The sequence below is a fragment of the Echinops telfairi genome, unplaced genomic scaffold, assembly GCF_000313985.2.
Source record: "Echinops telfairi isolate 266 unplaced genomic scaffold, ASM31398v2 ScPeMD7_7420;HRSCAF=8458, whole genome shotgun sequence".
Lineage (NCBI taxonomy): Eukaryota > Metazoa > Chordata > Mammalia > Afrosoricida > Tenrecidae > Echinops > Echinops telfairi.
The window spans coordinates 28468786-28490415 of NW_022111320.1; the positions used below are offsets into that span (position 1 = coordinate 28468786).

Consider the following 21630-nt stretch of genomic DNA (forward strand, 5'->3'; position numbering starts at 1 on the left):
AATCAGAATTTCACACCCCACAGGAGGTCAGCTAGCATTTAATGAGAAAGGCCAGAGGTTTGTTTAAGTACTTTAAGTTATCCATATCTCAATTATCATAATGATTGTCAGAGATGGGTTATCTGGTGCAAGTATAATTAGCTTAATGGATGTTGGAAATGAGCTGCCATTTGTGAAATTTGGGGTGTTCCAGGAGGATTGGCTAAAATAGGGACAGTCTCTTCTCTACATGTAAAATGTAGGGGTATCTGTAACCTGTAACTTTAGGGATTTATATTGTTTGAGGTTTGACTCAAAATAGGCTTGGCGGGGGTAGAAGATTTCCTGAGGCCTCTTTAAGGATAACCTGTAGAAATGGTTGAATTATATGACTGAATTTCCTATGTCAGGCCTCAGTAAGATTACTTAAAAGAGTCGGGACTGGATCCCGCTTACAGAACAAACTCAATACATTGTTTGGGGCCCTTCTAACAAAAAATGTCTCTAGATGCCCGTACCATAAGAGCCAGTTGCTGTCTAGATGGTGCCAACTCATGGTGAACCCATGTGTTCAGGGGTTCTGTACTTCATAGGGGTTTCAAGACTATAACCTTTTAGAAGCAGATTGGCAGATTTTTCTTCCAAGGCACTCTAGATGGTTTGGAGCAACAAACCTCGTGGTTGTAGTAGAGCATGAGTACTTAATGGTTTGCACCACTCCGGGCCTCCTTGCAAGTCCTCATGTCCTCAGACTCTTCTGGTGACAGTTGTCTATGAAGTAGAGCCCAGGTGTCCACATGACCCAAGCATTTAGCTCAGTTCCTCGGGTCTACCTTGAACAGCTCTAACAATCGCATCTCTTGCCTTGACACAAGCCTCTTTCTCTTGCTGGAAATGTCTCAAGACTTGGATAGAGTTGCTTCTTTCCTTCCTTTCAGGAAAATTCAGAAGTGATGGCCAGCTATGAATTTATTTGCTTTTGATGGCATTTGATGTGTTATTGTTATTGTTTTTTCCAGTCACAGGCTATAGCGTCACTGTGAGTCGGCACAACGCAATGGCAGTGAGGGTGGTGATGTCACATCCCGAGCACATTTAAGATCGAAGAAAGCAAGACTGAAAACGCAGCCTCATACTTACTTTTACTGGAAATATTGGAGTTTTCCCCAAAATAAGTTGCTAGGTTTTGTTGTTGTTAAATTGGCTGCAATGTCCTTCTTGTGCCACCCCCACCACACCTTTTTTTTGATAGTCTCCCACCCCCCACATTGACTCTTAGCTTGGCCACGTGATTTGCTTTGGCCAGCTAATCCTAGTGCAAATGAACCACCAGCAGAGTCTTGCAAGTATCTACATATGGCAGGCTGTGCATATGCTATTTTGGGTGTATTGAGCCTACCAGTGAATATGCCTGCTGGAGGATAAGACACATGTGGCCCATCACTCTCAAAATCCAGTAAACAGGGAGACACCATCCAGGAGTTTAGCTGTATAGGTGACCACTAATTGTCCCCAACTGTCTTAAGTAAGTCCAGAAGAGCCGTCTGCTGGAGGTCAGCCAAGATTGCCCTCATAATCCTGAGCTACGTGAAGGCTTGTCGGTAGGCTGAGGGTGATTTGTTGTACATCAAAAGCCAGAAGATACAACACGAGAGAATGACACCATGTTGACGGACCGTCAGGGAAAGAGCTTAGCATAGCCGTACTTACTTAGACTGTTGGTAAGAATATGCAGGTGCATGTTCGTTGGACGTGTCCACTGCTATCTGTTGCTGCTGACCACTGGTGTCCTGGGATGATGGTGCCACTGTCTGGGGAGAGGTATCAGCAACGACACCCTACGGAGGTAAATCAGAATACAAGACTTAACTGGTTTAGCAAACGGCTCTCTCCCAGATCAATTGGGGGAGACTAGCTCTCAGCTAAAACGTTGTTGCTTTCATCGACAGAAATCCTCCAATAAGCGCTCAAATAGCAGAGCAGATTCCAATGAAGACTGAGGCATTCATTGCAGTGTGTCTTCACCACGTCTTTGGAGAAGCAGCACTGAAGAAAACGCTTTGGGCCAGACTTATGAACCATGGTTGGACACCGTCACATCGAACGCCAAATTATAAAATTTAAAAACCATGCAGGATTCCTACACCAATACTCTCCTGGAGTCATACACTGTACACTGTCTATGTGAGTGGCGAAAACTACGGCACCTGACCTTAACAAAAATCTGTATTATTCTTCGGAATTCTCTTTAAAGGACACCATTTATGCAGGTTTTCTCCTCAATAATCTGATATTTTTGTCTTTTTTTCCTTTTTTAAGTATTTTATTAGGAGCGCTTTCAGATATTATTACAATCCATAGTTCTATTAGATCAAGTATAATTGTACAATTGCTGCCATCATCATTTTCAATACATTTTCTTTCTTTTTGAACTTCTTGATAGCAGCTTCCCGTTATTACCTCCAACCCCGAACGTACCATCCCCCAGAATATATTATTGTTGTTGTTTTTGCCATAGCTTACACCATACACTGTGTATCCATTCACCTGAAACTCTGACATTTGTTCCCTTGCGTAGGGCTATACAGTCATCATTACTTTTTTTCTCCCCCATTTTGGCAAAGCAATGGTTAGAATTAATTTAGAGAATTCATAAAATAAGAAAAGAATTTATCCTTAATTTTGGATTGCTTTAGCCCTGAACTTTTCTATTTTGTGTCAGCAAGGATAACATTTCTAGAACTGATCATCACCAGGGGCAAAAGTTTGGTTCTGAAAGAGGAGCAGGTGGTTGTATTCAGTCATTTTAAGGAAAAGAGCCTGGGTGACATAATGGCTAAACAAATGACTGCTGACCCAAAGGCTGCCAGTTCAAACCCACCAGCTGCTCTGTGGGAGATGGCAGTTTGCTTTCATAAAGTTCCTTGGAAAATCTCTGGGACAGGCCTACACTGTCCTCTATGAGCCAAGATCCACTCAACAGTTATAGATTCAAGGCTGACATCGTGAAGGAGGGCTGCTATCTGAACCCATCCTTTGGGTTTTATTTACAGGCAGAGATACCTGCAGTGACGTTGAATGTCCAATGATCTTGGTTAATTCTTATTCACTAACTAAAGATCCTTGGAAAAAACCTATCTTCTGAATTATCTTTTACAGTTTTGTCTATACACTTTATTTCATTTCATGATTTCATTTTTTGTGTTTATAAAACCCTTCCTTATTTGGATGAAAATTTACATAGAAAATTGGTTTCCCATCGACAGTGAATACACATTTTGTTTTGTGCCATTGCTTGCAGTCCCTACAAAGCAACAGCGCTCTTCATACTTTACCCCCCACCCCTCTCCCGTGTACCGTTTCCACTTGCTCTTCTTTCCTATGTCTTCCTGCAATCTGAGATTTAGCCTGAAGCACATGCTGCCCTTTTTAGCTCCTAGGGTGACTGTTGTAAGGGCACGTACCCTTCTGGGGTTGTCATTTACCCTGGAGGTCCATCTATTGTTTGCCTGAAAGATGAGCCACAGAGAAGAAAAATCCTAAGGCTGAAGGGTGGTAAGGGCCATAGTTTGGGGTGTTTCTCTACTCTCTGTTAGATCATTAAACCTGATCTTTTTTGAGATTTTTGCTTTTTGTTCGCATTTTTCTTCTCCTCTCTCCAGGATCCTCTATGATGATCCCTTCCTTCAGTGCCATCAGCAGGGTTGTTGGGTCCACGTTTAGGTCTTCTGGTCTCAGGGTCATGAAGACCAAGGCGCCTGTGAGCGACTGGTCCTGTTGACGGATTATTTCCATGTATGTTTATTTGATTTTATCCACTCATCTTTGCTCCAGACTAGGAGAAACCACCTTAGAAGGCTGCTCACAAACTTTTAAAACCCCAGTTGCTTCTGAGCTAAGTAGGATGCCGACCATTGTTTCTGTGGACATTATGTCCAATAGATTCCATGTCCTCTGAGACCACGATCCGAAGACCCATTTCCAGAAATACAGCCCTTCAAAGTATTTCATTATAGCTAAGAAATACACACACCTCTGCCCTGTTTTCTCTATTATACAATTGGGCCTGGATATTTTTTATAGCGCATAAAATGTGTATGTAGAAATACTATGTGCCAAAGTTGCATATGATTATAAATATAGTCCCTGGCACCTACACGTATCTGTTAATCTGCTTATTTGCTCATGTATCTAATTGCAGATTAATGTTTTATACAACAAATAATACAAAACAGTGTATATCATAGTATTTGCCTTTGTTACCTAAAACTCTTATGCACCTCATTGTGCTTCCTTTCCCTTCTTAGTTTTGTGCTGATCACCCCTTATTATATATTGCCTTTCATTTCACAAAATTAATGTGTGTTTATTATTATATAGTGAGTAACCTTTCTTCCTTCCCGCCTGTCCCTGGTACCCATACAATACTTTATTTCCTCTGTGTGTAAACATTTCCTTTAAACAAATTACAATGCACACGCACAATATTATGCAACATTAAAGAGTAACAGAGAATCCATGAAATATTTCATCATGTAGATGGAACTGGAGGACATTATGCTGAGTGAAATAATTTAATCATAAAAGAACAAGTATCGAAAGGATTCACTATTATAAAAAAAAGGCAAAGAAATGTTCCCATAGACTTACCTTTTGAATGTGAAAAACCTCACTCTATGAATTCAATCTTTCTATCCTATTATTTTATATATTTTCTAAACCTTCCATTTGAGTTGACTTGTGTGGCTCCTGCTGAATTTTCAGGGAACACATTCACATAGAAAATAAGCAGCTGCTTTCCCTATGAAGGATAAGTTCAAAACATCTGTCGATGTGTACTTTCATTTCTTTCAGCAACAAACCTTTATGTGAGATTTAACTACTATTAGACTACTTTCAGTCAGCCATACCACCAAATGTGCCTTATTATTTTGTAGCCAAGAAAGTGCTCACATTTTATATATAAGCCTGGTTGGAAACAGAGAAATACAAATCTGTGGCAGATTTTAATTCATTAATTAACCTGTGTAGTATAGGACTCCACGGACTCTGTAAAGGTACCGTGTCTAGGTTTAACTAAGAAGAGGTAAACATGATGGTCCTTCAGTGTGGGAGATGACTTGCCTTTTCCCAGGGCAAGCTCCGGAGGTTGGGAGAATCACGGTGGACTGCTCTGTGTTGTGGTGCAAAATACTAGCTGGCCAACTCATAAAGTATCCATCACAAAATCTAGAGGGGTTTCAGGTGAGTAAAAACATGGACGTGTGACCATGAGGGCCCATGAGAATCAAGAGACAAGCAAGAAGAATCAGACGGAGGAATTCACACGTGTTTCCCACCATTGGCATAGCACTTTTTCTGTCCCGACCCATCGAGCTAGATGATTGCGTCCAGAAAGAAGAGAGGCAGCCTGGATAGATACAGCTCAATGGAAAGAGAAGGAGGTCGGCTTCCATTCAGGCCGTATGTCTCATGATTCCTGGTGTCCACAGAAAAGAGTTTGAATGAACTTTTTCTTTCGTATCTGGAGGAAGCCACACGATCATCCAGGTTTGTCTACTAGACCAGTAGTTCTGTTGGTACCTGTTAGAATCCTGAGCGGCTATATAAACCCTGATGCTCATGTCACACCCCAGAGTAATCAATCAGAATCACTAGGGATGGCACTCGGGCCTCAATATTTGTTAAAGTTCCCCATAAAAATATAGTACACCGAAAAGATTGAAAATCAGCACAGGAATCCAGTATCTGTTCATGTTTAATCCAGCTTAGTTAGCTAGGTGATCTTGCTAAGACGCAGATTCGCATTCAGCAAATCTGGGTGATGTTGGAGGGTCTGCGTTTCCAACAAGCTCCCAAAGCTCTTCAAGCGAAAAGAAAAGAAAAAGAAAAACCCATCGCCATTGAGATGATTCTGACTCCCGGTGGCGAGCTTACACCTTACAGAGGGAAACTGCTCTGTAAGGCGGTTGGTATTTGTAAGGTATTTGGGGCCATAATCTTTATGGAGTAGATCACCAGGCCTTTAGGCCATGGCACTGTTAGGCAAATTCATAGTGACAGCTTTTAGGCTAATCCTCAAGTACAAACCATTGCTCTCCCAGGGATCTTCAACAAGCTAATTGATGAAGCAAATGATGTTCCAGAGACCTTTTTTTTTTTTTTTAAGTCAAAAAGCCCTAGATAACCAGCTCCTTCAAGTAGCTGAAATCTTTCTTTTATATACCTTCCCTATTTATGAGTATTTGTGGTTACCGTTTGATGGGATCATGACAGACCTCTCTTTATACCTCCATTGAGATGGCTTCACTTCATAAGCAAAGCAAAACATTGGCATATTCGAGTAAATGAATAGAAACCCATTCCTCACTTATCAAAATGACTACGTTCCAATGGCTACGTTGTTTCCTAAACTTAGCATGATGCAGACATAGGTGGAGGATGCCTATATCACCTCATGTCCTCACCTGTATCTGAATGTCCTCTCAGGCCCAGCACCTGTCATTGCCACCTCCCCTCCTGCTAGAGCTCTCTGACCCCCGATGGCTCTCTAGAGGGCTGCCCAGCCTTCCAAAGCCAGGATGTCCCCTGCTCTTCTCTCTCTCCAGCTCCGGGCTCCTCTGCTCTTCTTAGGGCAGTGTTTTTAGGATGGGTGGCCCATCTTATGTCCTCAAAGACCCCACAAATACCTTCTATGCTTTGTCAGGAGCAGAGAGCTCCCTGGGTGGGGTAGAAGGGCCTGTGGGCCTCAGGGGAGGCACACACTTCCTGTGGAGCCCCTCTGCAACCCCCTCAAGCATCTGCCAGTGGTAGTATTCGGCTCTGCCCAAGCCAGAGCTTCCTCAGAGGCCAAGGCAGCCCTCTGCTTTTGACCTGAAACTATCATCCAAGCCGGTCACTCACCGGCTGGTCCCAGTCCCACCCAAGGGGCATGACCTGCCCTCCCCCATGTCAGCTCTGGAAGCACAGGGAGTGTACAAGTGTCAGTCAGCTAACACAGTCTTCCACCGGAGTGCTTTCTTTTAGGGCTCATTAGGACCGTGGCCCCAACCAACCCTCTGTCCCTCAGGAAGAGGAGTGAGGGCTGGATCCTGGGGTTCCACTCCTTCCCAAACCCCGAGAGTGATCCATCAGCAAGAGACTGTCTGCCAGGCTGCCACTGGCCTGGCCTCAGTCCCCTGTGGGCACTCCAGATGTACCAGGCAACATCTCATCCCCACCAACTGCAGCCGCCCACCTTCCCTGGACCCAGCACTCCAGCCCCTCAGGGAGCGTGTGGGCGTGAAACACTGCAATGTGAGTGTCCTCTGTACTGCACCTGGAGTCTGGTCAGGGACGTGCCTTGGGGACCTCAGTTTTCATGACTGCCAGATGGAATTCAGGCACAAAACAGCTGGCCAGCAGATTTTTAAAAATTTATAACTATTGACCTAACTGGGAAAAAAATGTTGGATATAGAGATAGTCTTGATACGTGAAGAGTAGGTATACTTTCATATGCTGAGTTTGAAATTTTGAATGTTCGAACTGTGCAAAAATCACCCACAAGGATTGCTCTGATCAAGGGGGACCATATTCGATGTGGCTGAGCTTCATCTCCTTCCTGTCACACAGAGATGGACTTACTTCAATAGAGACAGCTGTCGGAGGCACAGGCGTGTACTGGGGAATGTAGGTCCCTTGCATAGGAGCGGCAGCAGTCATGTACTAGAGAGAATCAAAGAAAAAAGCATGTGAACGTGGAGTTGATAACAGTCATGAAAGCAGATCTTTGCAGAGCACTGAATTAGCTGTGTGGCCCACGGCTAGTGAATGATTGAACTTAGACTCTATATTGACCCAAAATCAGACCATTCCTACCCACACAGAATAATGTGTACTTCCAGATTTAACACTATGAGCCCCTCACCTCCCCATTATCCATACAGGTTAATTTCCCCCCATGCCCTCATTCTTTAAACACTGTGTCAGATTTCAAAACATTTCATCGCTCATGCCTAAAACATAACTCATGGGGGCAGGTCTGTTTTTTCTCCTTTTCTTTTCTTCTTCGTCATAGCACTGATCACATAGTAGGCTCTCAACAAATATTTGTTGAATGAATGAATCGTCAGATTAGTTGTTGGTAATGCATTCTTATGTAACTAAAACACATACAATTTGAGGCATAATACAGCAAGTATATATGTAACCAATACTGAGATTTAGTGTGATTATTTTGCATTTCATCACTGGGAATACTGAAATCAGCTGTATTTCCTTCCCCAGCCCATTGCCCGGTCCCTTTCAATAGTTCCTGTGTAGTGCCTTCAACCCTTAAATCTCAGTTATTGCAGTAATTTAAAAAGTAATCACAAACTTTTTCACTAAGGTGTACTCTACAGTAAAACACAGATTAGAGATAATATGTGCTTTTCCAGTGAAGAAATGGTCCTTCAGAATTGATATTCTCATCTACATATCCATGAGATTTGATCTCTATACTCTCCGAGAATTAAATTTTCTTATAGAATCAACTATGTTTCTAAGCTTCTAAACTTGACCAACATCATAAAACTATGAAACCCAAGTCTTCTAATTCTATAAAGGTTAGAGGAATGATTTTGCTGGAAAAAAATTGCAAAGTGTCTGAGTCTGTTGAGTTTAATGATGAAGGCTGTGTATAAATAAGTAAATATATAAACCCTAACCTTTCCTATCTTAGTATGTTTGCTACCCATGACACATAATGATTTTGAATCAAAAGAAATATCAAAATGGAAACTAGTCCATTAGTTAGGGTTGTTGGATATTTTTGTTGGAGGCTTGATTTTGATGGAGAATCTTACCAATAAGGAATAAATGCATTCCTATTTCAGTTAAGTAGTTTTCTGCTGTTATCTATTTGCCACAAGTAGAGACAGCTTTAATGAAATAACCCTACATCACACAAACTCCAAACTAATGTTTATAACCCATGTGTTGCTACCATAGATAATTGAGTGCAATTCACATCTACATTAAAAACAAAACAATACAAACAAAAAATTAACATGTAATTGGCACCAAGAACACTTATTGAGAGGTCTTGGCAATATTAGTAATTTAGCTTTATATTGGATGATTATTAGAGAAGATATCTGAATCGTAGAGTGCATGTTCTCCTGTAGCTTGTCACTCTTTGAAGAGTGTCTACACTGCTCTCTTCTTAGGGGCAAGGGCCAAGTCTCTGAATCTCCCTTCACCCCATTCAAGGCCCTGTATTCAGTAAATAATTATTCAATGAGTGAATGAAAGGATATGGACGTAACACTTCTTTATGTAAAGTTAAAAACCTTGCATGCTCCTTGGTCATAGATAATGCTGAGTTCATTATAGATATTAATTCACCACCCCATTTGTATTCGGGTAACCCCGAAACAAATAATTAGTTAACTCTTCTCATCATTGTCCTTGTTTCCTGAAGTAGACAATAAGTATTCAGATATGTAATGACCGTCAATTCTTTAAATAAATAGAGAACCTAATGCTTATTTCACCAACTGGGTTATACCTGGCACTCTATGACAGGTATCTGTTTTGACAAGAAAACACCTCTACAGGAGAACGCTGTAAATAATGGTTTACCAGCCATTTTGCAAAGATGATTCGTCTCTTTTATGTAGGTTTTATTTAGTCTTTGAGTTAACATTCCCTGCCATGAGTTTTTAGAATGTTAACTCCACTACGAAAAGAGATTTCTGTGTCTCAATGTTTTTGAGCAATATGTAATTATCCTTTATTCCTTGATACTGACACTCACTAAAAGCTTCTGAAAAATCATGTTTTAGAGAAATCTATTTAAGGATTGTTAAACCAACATTTCTCTTTTTTTAGGGGAGAGGGAGCAGAGGTGGTGTGGGTACCGCTTACCAATTTTGCTTAGAACCAGTGCTTTGGGGAACATATGTTTTTTTATTCAAATCACAGAAAACTGAATTAGGAAATGTTCCTTTAACCAAATCTCATAAAGCCTAATAAATTTATATAGAAAGAGTGTGTGTGTATGTTTATAAATATGTATAAATGTTTTGGCTCATACACTCCCTATTGGCCAGAGTTTTCCAAGATTTGCTACACACCAGTTAAAGGATCTCAACAATTTGCAGACTAAGGTTCACCAGACACAAGTCATGGCATTTTCAAGGGCCTCATATGGTAAGAAACAAGGATGACACTTTGCAAACAAAGTGTCATCCTGGGGGGAGGGTGTGAGAGGGCTGACCTAAGCAATGGTATTTTCAGTTACTTCATAGGCATACAAAAGCGGGCCAATGAATAAAGAAGGCTGCAGAATAGTTGATAAGTTTGAATAATGGCACTGATTTAATATTGAATCTTAAATATAGACTGCCGGATGAGGAAAAAAAATCTGTCCTAGAAGAACAGTAAGAATGGCCCTTCGCAGCAAAGACAGCCAGACGTCATTTCGCAAACTTTGGACACACTTAATCCAGAAGGCCCAGACTCTGGTAATGTAGTGGGTTACATGTTGGACTATTAACCTCAGGATTAGCAGTTTGAAGCCACGAGTTGCTGTGTGGGAGAAAGATGAGGTTTTCTGCTCCTGGAAATATTTGCCCAGAGGGGCAGTTCTATACTGCCCCCATAGGGTCACTCAGTGAGTTGAAATCTATAGATGGCAGTGAGATCGGGAGGGACCAATTCCTGGCGAAGGACATCAGACACGGGAAAGTAGCGGGTCAGTCAAAAAGAAGAAGACTTTCAACAATAGGAATTGGCACAGAGTCTGTGTACGTGAACTCAAATATAAGAATTATTGTGAAGACAGTGTAGGCTGGGCACTGTTGTTTTGTTTTTTTGTTTTTTTCAACTTTACACAAAGTCCCTGAAGTTGGACTGAGTCCACAGTACCTGACCACAAATGTTTCAGGATAATTCATCAATCTGAGTATTGTCATTGCTGGGGTTAGTGGTTCAAACGTTGGGACCTGGTTTAATAAATAAGTATGAGTGCCTTTTCAGAAGAATACGATGTGGCTGGCACCAGTATTCTGGCCCTTCCCCACTTTTGTGAACTAGTGTTAGGGATATAGCTATACTCATATCGGACAATGTTCACTAGTTCACAACAGGATGCACCCATTACTTAGATTACTCTTGCCAAGCTAAGGGACCCTAGTGGCACCGTTTTTTACCAGAGGGCTGTGATCCACAAGGTCAGCAGTTTGAAATCACTAGCACTCCTTGGGAGATCGATGCTTTCTATTCCAGTAAACAGTTATGCCTCAGACACCCAGAGGGGCAGTTCTCTGCCCAGGAGGGTCACTATGAATTGGCATCCACTTGCTGGCAGTAGGCTTTGGTTTTGTTTTTGCCAAGCTACAGAGCTTCCCAGACAATACGGCTAATTGAAAAGTATTTTATGTGATTCTTAGCTAAACTTCTTTAAAAACGCTGAGTTACTCAAACATTTACCTGCATTCTGATTCAGTAAAACTGAATCCAGAAACCTTGGCTCCTCCCGTGACTCTTAGGCAAGTTGTAAACATCTAAAACTGAACTGGCTGTAAAGAAAAATTCCTCACCATCCTCTCTTTGGGCAATACAGTGAGATAAGCAGGGTCGCTCACCCATTTTACCGATGGAAGTACCAAGGCCCGTAGCTAAAGGTCATGACTCCAGTTCTTTTGACCCACAGGTCCGCACACTTTTCAGTCTAAATCAAATATGGGAAGTGGAGTAAACAAGGTTTTATGAGCTTCCTTCTGATTATACCATGTAATATAGATGGCATTTTGTTAGTTTACAGATTTTTATCAGTGGAGAGTCTTAGGTGGCACCAATGGATGTGCACTGAACTACAAACTAAATGGTTGACCATTTCAACCATCACCCAGAGCTGCTAGACAAAAAAATAAATAATAAATAAATCCCTGGCAAGCCACTGAATGTTCAAAAGAGCAGAGTTCTCTTCTGAAACATATGGGATGGTCATGAGTCAGAATCGACTCCAGCGCAGCTGGGTGGTGGTGGAGGTTGTAATGGCTGGAGTGACAAGGAGAATCAGAAATGTACATGTTCATTGTTCTTTCCTATACATGATTTGCTTTTCACTTTGTCATCGGGATGCTTACATGTCTCCTGGGAGGATGGCTCTACCTGTCCCATACCTTATTTTAAAGTTGTCCTTCTGAACAAAACCAACACAGATTTCACAATACAAATGTGAGTCGCTCAAGTCAATGTATTGTTTGTTTATTGGTATATCTTTTAATTAAATTATTTTTCTTCTTCCTGTTTTCTTTTGCCACAGAACATCTAGTAGATGGAACTTGAGAAAGTTACTTGAAAATTAAGAATAGAAAAGTCCTTAAATATGATGAACCTATTACATTTTGTCCCTTAAAACAATTACATATGTATATATTTATACATTTGAACTCTCCTGGGGTAGACATATTTTCTAAGGTGAAGGGTCAAAAAGGGGCAGCCCTTTCAAATTAGGAGCAAGCCCTTGCAGGGAATAACTACAGCTAAGCATAAGATCAACCCTACGCTTTGGATAATTGGAAACAACTAATGCTCAGCTTTCTCTGTGAGGACACATTTGATTTCCTTTAAGAGCCAGATAAAATAGAGTCAAACTTAATCATCTAGGCTACAAGAACAGGATTTAGATCTGTGTGTCTCAAAGACTGCTTTTATTTTTCCCAGCTACCAAATGATAAAGGATTAAGGGAATGACCAGTGATATCAAAAGTCTGCCCTTCGGATTTGATAAATTCCCACGGGTGACTTTTAAAACAATAACAAGAATAGATGCAGGTTTTCCCTTACTAATTTCTTTATGGTGTCTCTCACAAGCTAGACAATATTTGCTACATTTCTTTCATGAGTGCAAATGATTTGCATTTATGTTTTAAAATCAATAGTTAATGAGAGTCACATTACATTAAGGTAATATAGATACAGTGGTGAACTTTTATGATTTCCCTCTATTTGCAGTAGCTCAAACTTGTAATAATGGGTACATTTGGGTGGCAAACAGCTTGATGATTTTTACATACTTTGAAAGCACCAGATTTGCACATGTGAATACGTAGGAGCACTGACTAGTCATTTCAAACCCACAAAATAAATTCCAGACACCATCACTTGTTCCAAAAAGTCTAGACACTACATCACCAATATAGTTACATGTAGAATGAAACAAGAATTTTAAAAAGGGGTCAGATTAGAGAGAAATTGTGTTTTTGCTTACTTAAATTGAGGCAGATGAAATGTTTCCATTACTGTGGGATTATTGATTATTTCCATAGAAATAGAGAACACAAACCCAAATTATTAATTCTGAATCACTCACCTTTTCTCCAGCAAAACAAAAGACCATGAAAATGTTTTATGTGTATCCTGTGTAAGAACTTTTTAATTTAATTACATACTTTAGAGCAAGGGATTGGTAAGGAAGTTTCCACATTTCAACTTTTGGGCCTTCCTAAAAATATTTACCAAACTTATTACATTATACAGATTTTAAACCGGAGTTTCTAAGCTGTATTATATATATCTTATATATATATATATATAATATGTATATACATATATTTAAGAAGTTAAAGTAATTGCAGGAAAGAGGAGTTGCCCAGGTCCTCCTCTACCTGGAAAATCAATCAAAATAAACAGGAAGAGTTTGAAAATGCATCTTAGAAAAGAAGTAGAGTGGGGAAAAAAGCTGCAATTGTGGAAGACAGCACTAACAGCATGTATCATGAGTTACTATCAAAATCACTGGATATAAAATTTTTTTAAAAAGGGAACTTGAGCATCAGAGAAAAACTGAGTTATGGTTCCTTGAGTTTAGCGCAATGATTGAGAGTTAGTATTCGTTCAGGTAGAGGTATTCTGGGTTTTAAAAGACCTAAAAGGCACAAAAATTAAGCACTGAGCTGCTAACTGCAAGGTTAACAGTTTAGAATCACCACTCACACGCTGCGAGAAAGATGAGGCTTTTTACTCCCATAAAGAGTTACTGTGGTAGTTACATAATCTGTTGTCAATTTGAGACCTGCGAGTGAAGGGGTGGAGTTTACCTGTCAATCAGGTCGCAGCTTGATGACTTCATGTGGAGGCACTAAGGAGATAAATAGCTCGCTTGAGACAGGACACTGGCTCACTCCCTGTGAGACATTTCTGACGAGAAGTCACATGAAGTTACCCTGATGCAACCAGAGCTCTGGGAGCTGGAAGAGCCACACAGAGACCCCTGCCAGTGCTGAGATGCTTACAATGCCACAGGTTCCACAAGACTTCCTACCCACTGGCCTGTGGTCTTCCTGCATTCGGCATCATTGCATGTGTTTCGTGAGTCTGAAGAGGGCTTTATAGGTTGGTATCGGACGTGTGGGCTAATATCATACTTATGGGCTTGATCTGGACTGGGCTGGGATGTTTTCTCAATATTCAATTGCTATGGTATATAAAGCTCTTTCCTATACACACATGAGTGTCTATGAATTTGTTTCTCTAGTCTATCCAGACTAACACAGTTACTATCTTAGAAACCCACAGGAGCAATTCTACTTTGCCCTATAATATCACTATGAGTTGGCATCAACTTGATGACAGTGAGCTGAGTTTTTGGTTGGGGTGTGTGTGTCCTAGAGTTTGCCTGGACCTGGGATGGTAAGTTGATATTATCTCGCCAGTTTTGCTCGAATTAGTAAAGGCTGTCTAATTTCAAGAATGCTTTCTAAATGACTTTGTCTCTAAGTAAATGAGAGATTTTCCTCAAGGAAGGAAAGAGTTGGAAATGCTCTCCCTGAAAAAAGAGAGTGCCACCCAACAGGGCGCTCTTGGCCCCTCACTGCTCAGTCCTTTCTATATCCTATTTTTGCCAAAGAAATTTTGGAGAATGTAATAGATCCTCATCCAGAGTAGGAATAGTGTGCACTTTCATGTTTTATACTAGAACAGACTTACCAGGTAAGCTATTGGCTTTGCAAAGTATTAATATAAGCCTATTAAGGCACATAATTATGAATGATTAAATACTTGCCCCTGAATTGTAGATGTAACTCAATACAGACAGTAGAATATGATTCACCTAGTGGGAAGGAAAACACCTCAAGATGGAAGTTGGGGCAGTTGCTGGGCTCATTAGGTGATAGTTGGGTAGCATTCTTAGGGGTAAGTAGCATTCGATGTTATCCCACCCAGAACTCAGAATAGGAAGAGATGTAACTCAGGGAGATGTTCTCATTAAACTTCTAAATAGAAAATACAGATTGCCTTCATTGCAGTCTTTGGCAAAGACTATTTGCTGGTGACATGCAGCTAAAAGCAGCAAGGAAGAAACTTAGAAACTACTCTTAGCTTGGAAGCTTATAAACTCTTACCCTACCTATACCACAGTGATATGAAAAGATTCTTATGGGATAACAGGTATGCACTCACTGACTTGAAGTCAATTCTGAGCTACAGAAACCTCAGAGGACAGAGTAGAACTGCCCCCTTGGTTCCAAGACCATAATTTCATAGAAGCACAGTGCCACATTTTTTTCTGCCACGATAACAGTATGGAGGTGCTTGAACATGTAGAAGCAAAACAAGTTTATGAATGTATGGAAAGGAATGAAAGTTGATTAGATTTAAGCATTTGTACAGCTCTTTATTGCAACTTTAAGAATAAAAATATAATACTATGAAAAACATACTTGATTAAGAAATGATGACTTAAAAATTGAACTTGATACAACTCTACATCACTCACCAACTCACTACCATGGAGTCAATTTCTACTCAGACTGACCCTAGTGGAAGTGACCCAGTGGATGGCCCAAGCAGCACATCTTCATGGGAGCCAAAAGCCTCATCTATCTTTGTTGGAGCAAGTGGTGGGTTTGAGCCGCTTACCTTGCTAGTAGCAGCCCAATGTGTGATCTCTGGGAGCTCCTAGGTCTCTGCTTTGCCATCTAATCTAATTCTTGTGCTAGGTCCCTTCTAACTGAGATTAAGAGAGAGATGTAGTAGAGAAGAGATTGAGTAAACCCAAAAGATGACTTAGGAAATAAACAGCAACAAGTCAGATAAAACAGGAAAATGAAGAGCCCATTAAGTTAAAGAAAGAGGGCAACTGCATTCATGAAAGCCTATTTTGAATGGAGTAGTGGAAGAAAAAGAGACCTTGAGATCCATAGATGAGATTACGAACCACCATATGCCTATAAAGGTGGCAACAGAGGTAAAATGGACAAATTTCTTGAAAAGTACCGTTGAGCAAAATGGAGAGAAGGAATAGAAAATCTAAACATAAACTGAAGAAATAGAATCCATACAAACTGTCCCCGAACAAAATCTGCAGTATCTGTTGGGAATATAGCCTGATAGCTCTCATAGGAATGCATACTATTTTTTAATATAACATTTCAGGCAATCAAATCCAGCAATGTATTAAACTATATCCAGATGGGTTTTATTTCAGAAGTGTAAGGTACATTTAAAATCTCTCATTATAATTAATCACATTGACAGACTAAAGAAGGAAATGTCTTTGTCATTTGAAGATTCAGAAGTGTCTGTGGTGAACTGCAGCATCGGTATCTCATACAGTGCTTTAGCACACTAAGAATAGAGAGGGGTTAGGAATTAGTGTCTATATTTAAGAAAACTTCAGCGAGCATCATGCTTAATTGTGAAATATTGACCACTGAGTTGAAAAGGAGACAAAGAAGCCCAGTATTGGCAATTCTAATGAATATTGATCTAGGTGTCCTGGGCAGTGAAAATAAACAAATAAACAAACAAGCAAACAAATAAATCAATCCATCAATAAAGGAAAGCGAAAAGATTGAAAAGGAAGAACCAAATTGTCATTCACAGATTAAATGATTGTTATATAGACAGTTTACGAATACACCAAACATCACAGTTACTAAAATAACAAGTAAATTTGCAAAGTTGTTAAATGAAATTAATATTAAAAGTGCATTTATATATACATATCCACAGCAAAAAATTAAGTAAAATGAAAAATATTATCTACATATGGCATAAAAGCAGAAAGATCCAAAAATAAATGCACAAACAAATTCTTACTAAAATGTAGAAAGCAGCTGAGAGTAGTTAAAGAATATCTTTAAAAATAGATTAATATCAACAAGTTATTGGTATGCTTGACACAATGGATGGATGGATGACTTGGGTTAAGAGTTGTATGAGCCCCCAGTAAAATGATTTTTTTTTAAATAGCCTAAATAAATGGAGAGGCACACCATGTTCATGGATTAGAAGATTCAATATTGTTAAAATGTTCATTCTCCTTAAAGATATCTGAACATTCCATGCAATTTCAATTTCTTGGTTAAATTAAGCAGCCCATTAACAAAGGTACATAGAAATGTAAAGGACCTAGAACATTCTGGACAACTATAAGAGAAAAAACATAACGTGGAGGATATATGCTACCAGATATTAAGATTTACTAAAATTCACAGAAACTAAGACAGCATGGTATTGTTGCAGGGATAGACAGACAAGTAGATAATGAAACAGAAGAGAATAACTGAAACAAATAATCTAACAGGCATCCGATTTAAGACAAAGGCAAGATTGCAATTCAGTGTGGCAAAAATTGGTCTCTTCCATGAACAGTGCTAGATAAGTTAAATATCTCTATGAATAAGAAACAATCAAACAAAAAACGGTTGCAGTTGAGTGATCTCTGTCCTTGTGGGACTGAGAGAACTGCCTTCTAGCATTCCCAAGGATGAAATCCTTCAGGAGAGGAACCGTGGTGGTGGCGTGGATACGTGCTAGACTGGACAGATGGGTCACCAGCTGCCCTGAGGGAGGAAGATGGGGTTTTCTACTCTCATAGAGTTGGCGGGTTGGAAGTACTGACCAGGTGGCTAACAGCCCAATGCTTAACACACAATGCCGCCTGGGCTCCTTATGAAGGCAGAGGGAGCCCTTCAATCTCTTGCATTTGAGAACATTTTTGAACTTTGACTAAACGTATTCTCTGAAGTCATCTTCAAACCAAACAGTAGTTTAGCTTATTTAGTAAAGACTGTTGATTAAGCATTGCATTCTTTTAAAGTATTCTCTACGTTAGACCAAATTGACAACAGTAGCTTGAAAGTATAGGTTAAATAGTTTATAAGGCACTGTGTCTGGGTCAATAGTGGGGAAACAATATGGGGGCATGCGATGGCAGTGAATTTTGAACGTGATTGTTCTAGTGAAAGTCTTTGTGACTCCCACCTAATGACGTTTTCTTGCGTGGTTCTGGGGAAGAAGGTGCTGGGATTCACCTGAGGGTAATTGTTAACAGGGTTCATTGGTGTGCATCCTACTGGGTATAAATGAATCCTGTGACAAGCAGGAACAGTGATTTCACTACCAGCAAGAGTCAGGAGTGGAGCATGTTCTCTGGACCCTGAGATTCTGCGCAGAGAACCTCCTTGATCCAGAAGACAATGGTGACGTCAAAAGAGCAGCAGCAGAGTAGAGTCAGAGCATGAGACAGAGTGGTGGAATTCCCAGCTCACAGAGCAATTCAAGTTGAGTGCTTTGGGGCAGGAAGCTGGCTTGTGGAGTGGGATGCCTCTGGGCACTCAATTGGGAAAAGTGGACTTGCTGTCCCATGGAGGTGGAGTTCAGTGCCTTCCCATTGGGGCTTCCTGGAGTGAAGTGCCTCTGGGCATTTCATTCAGGGAGCTGGGATCACTGACCCCTGGAACTTGAATTGAGTGCTTTTGGGTTGAGGCATGCCTTTTGGCCACTTATTAGCAACCCTGAAAATACCTTGTAACATGTCCCGAATAATTGTACCCTGATCATTTCTCCCCTGCACTGCAACCTGTTAACTCCCTTAATAAACTCGTTAATCATGTTAATCATGAATATTGGCTGTGAATTCTGTGTGGCCACTGCAATGATTTATAGAACCAAATGAAAAAGTAGAGAATGCCGTTTGAGACAACACAGGGTAAATGGCAAGAATGGTGGCATGGTGTGAAGAATGTAACCAGTGTCGTTGAACTGTAAGTGTAGAGATTCTTGAATGGTTGTATGAGCCTTAAAAACCAAACCAAAACAAACTTGTTGCCATCAAGTTGGTTCTGGAGTTTCTTCTCACTGGTGGTTCCTCTATTTGTTCTAGAGGAGAGCTGCTCCAAGCGGTGTTCCTGGCTGTAATCATTCGGGGTTTGGCAGGGTTGTCTTCTACTGTGCTGCTGGGTGGTTTTGAGCTACGAACGTTCATGTTAGTAGTCAAGTATAAGCCATTTGTACTACCCATGTACTACTTTGCACTTTGTACTCCAATCAGCATAAAATATACTGTGAAAGCATGGATTGTGCAAGGAGACCCAAGGCGGTCCCGAGGAAACTTGCTTTTGTTATTGTCACTTATTTATTGCCAATCTTACATTCACCACAATACCCAGCAAAAGAGCAGTTTATCAGATTTGTCTCTGTGAACCATTTCTATTATTACTACTTTCTTCTGTTGGTTGTTCCACTTTGAGTTTTAATTTCCTGTCTGCTTTTAGCCTCTTTGATGTTCCTTAGCATCTTCTATTATGTTTTGCCTATTAGGGTAGTATACCAATGGTAAACAACATGACTTTTCTGTAGTGATCTCTTAAAATGAAAGAAAATATTGCAGCCAAATCACCATTTATTTAAAACACTCTCTAAATTTGAAAACACCAAGAAGAAATCAATTTAACAAATGACCTAGACGATCAATGTCTGTATAGTTCTCTCAGAGAATTATATAAACACAGCCCCCAGACGAAATTCTTCAGCCTCTTCTGGCCCATTTATTCTTCTCTCTAGGAGGGTAGCTTCTTTATTTTGTAAATGAAAGATATGAGAGAATTTTTATCAAGAAGATAGATTTTTATCAAGAACTAAGAGGTCCCAATTTACCAAGAAGTTTGTTTTCTATTTAAGTCCTAAGGCTAAAACATTAAATTGGGCTGGGTAAAGAAATATCAGCCAAAGTTAAAGGGCACGCATCCAGACAGCCACACACAGAGTAAATTCCATTTCCACATGAAACATATCCTCTTAATGATCTCAGGCCCACACATGGTGAACTCTCATCATCTCAGTGGATATGAAAAGACAATAACATTCAACAAGAGGCAATGCAGACAGTGACCCTAAAATGTCCTTTGAAACAGAGTTAAGTCCCAGCAAGGATCAAGAAGCACATTATTTTTTTAGTATGTTTTTCAGTCTGAAGGCTTCCACAGAGAAAACCTGACCTACTCAAATATTTGGAATATTCATATTAGAAACTGATCCAAGAAGCACAGGGAACAAATGAAAGTACTGCTGGGAGTGGGAAAAAGAAGCAAAATAAGAATGAAATTCTAAATTAGGAGAGAAAATGGAAAGAAACCACAACTTGGAAAGTACGGACTTAGGACAATCAGGTTTTGTGACTATACTATTCCTTTGGCTGGTATTCCTTTGGCAGTTTAAAAACAATACTGATCTAAATGGTAATACTCTATTCTTGGGAGCATATACAACATTGACAATATTTTACAAATAAGCTCCATGAAACTCTAGAAATTATGAGTCTTGTGTCAAAGGATATGAGGATTTCAGTTAAAAAACAAAGGCAAAAAGATGGAAAGGAGGACAAAAAGGAAGATGCCTCTCCTCAGCCCCACCTGGAGGAGTAGCTTGCTTGATGACAGCCAATCAACAATTCACAGTCCAAGGATGTTGCCTGGGGTCAATTCCAACAACCACTCCCACTAACTTCTAAGAACCATTGTGACCGACATCACCCCCCATGTTGGGTTGTACCTGAATGTAATGGTTCATAGTTAGGAGGACTCTCCTTATCATTTATTTATTTTCCTCATTTCAAGCCTCTTTCTATTGCAGCTAAAACACACATTTGATATCTGTCTTCCAAGTTGAGAATCAAAACATTCGATTTTTCTACGAAGTGTTGTTTCCATTTTCCAATGGCAGTGATATGGCATTCACCACTCTCGCCTAGGGCATCTCACAACTCTGTATGTGGATCTTCTCTCCCTCTTGACAGTCCAGCTGGATAAGCTGTTTGAAGGACCATGCTTGGTTCATCATAGATAGCACCTAATATGCATTTGAATTAATTAAAATTTAATGAACCCTTAAACATTCTGGATGAAAAATTGAAGGTCCTGGGGGGCTATACTGTTTGGTGTTTTGAGTGTCCTTTGTTTTTATCTTAATGATTATATCATAAGCTAATTTGTACAAAATATGATTATATCGTGCCTTCAATTATTTGTTACTAATTTAGAAATACATAGGGCATAAAATAAAGTATATAAAATTACTAAGGAGTTGAGTTTCCTAAGAGTTTTCAAAATTATTTGGTGAAAATAACTGACAATTGTTGATATTGTTGATTAGGCCCTTCAAGTGCTAGAAACTGTGGGAAGCATGAAGAGATTTTTTAAATGTTTTTTAGTAATTGGAAATGCAAGAACCACTTTGACCAGGGTAGCAACATCTGACTAACATTAAGCAGGAATTTGGTATAGGAATTGAAAATCATTAGAACAGTAGAGAATAAGGTCAGCCGAGAAAAAAATGTTTCTTTGTAGAAAGGCAAGAATGAAGTTAAATCAAAATGAAGAGTAAAGGACCTCAC

General features: G+C 39.9%; 1 protein-coding gene across 6 annotated transcripts in view; it reads right to left on the reverse strand.

Annotated features, from left to right (window-relative positions):
- Positions 1–21630, reverse strand: part of RBMS3 (RNA binding motif single stranded interacting protein 3) — an 889171-nt gene that overhangs the window by 11232 nt on the left and 856309 nt on the right. For 3 of the 6 annotated variants that reach the window (XM_045297515.1, XM_045297514.1, XM_045297513.1), the window contains 2 exons: positions 7605–7685; positions 1690–1817 (listed from right to left, as the gene is read on the reverse strand). In XM_045297515.1, coding sequence (XP_045153450.1) covers positions 1690–1817; positions 7605–7685 — 209 coding nt within the window. Of the gene's footprint in view, positions 1–1685; positions 1818–7604; positions 7686–21630 lie in introns of those variants that run through there. The other 3 variants (XM_004704045.3, XM_004704042.2, XM_004704038.3) reach the window with 1 other exon arrangement.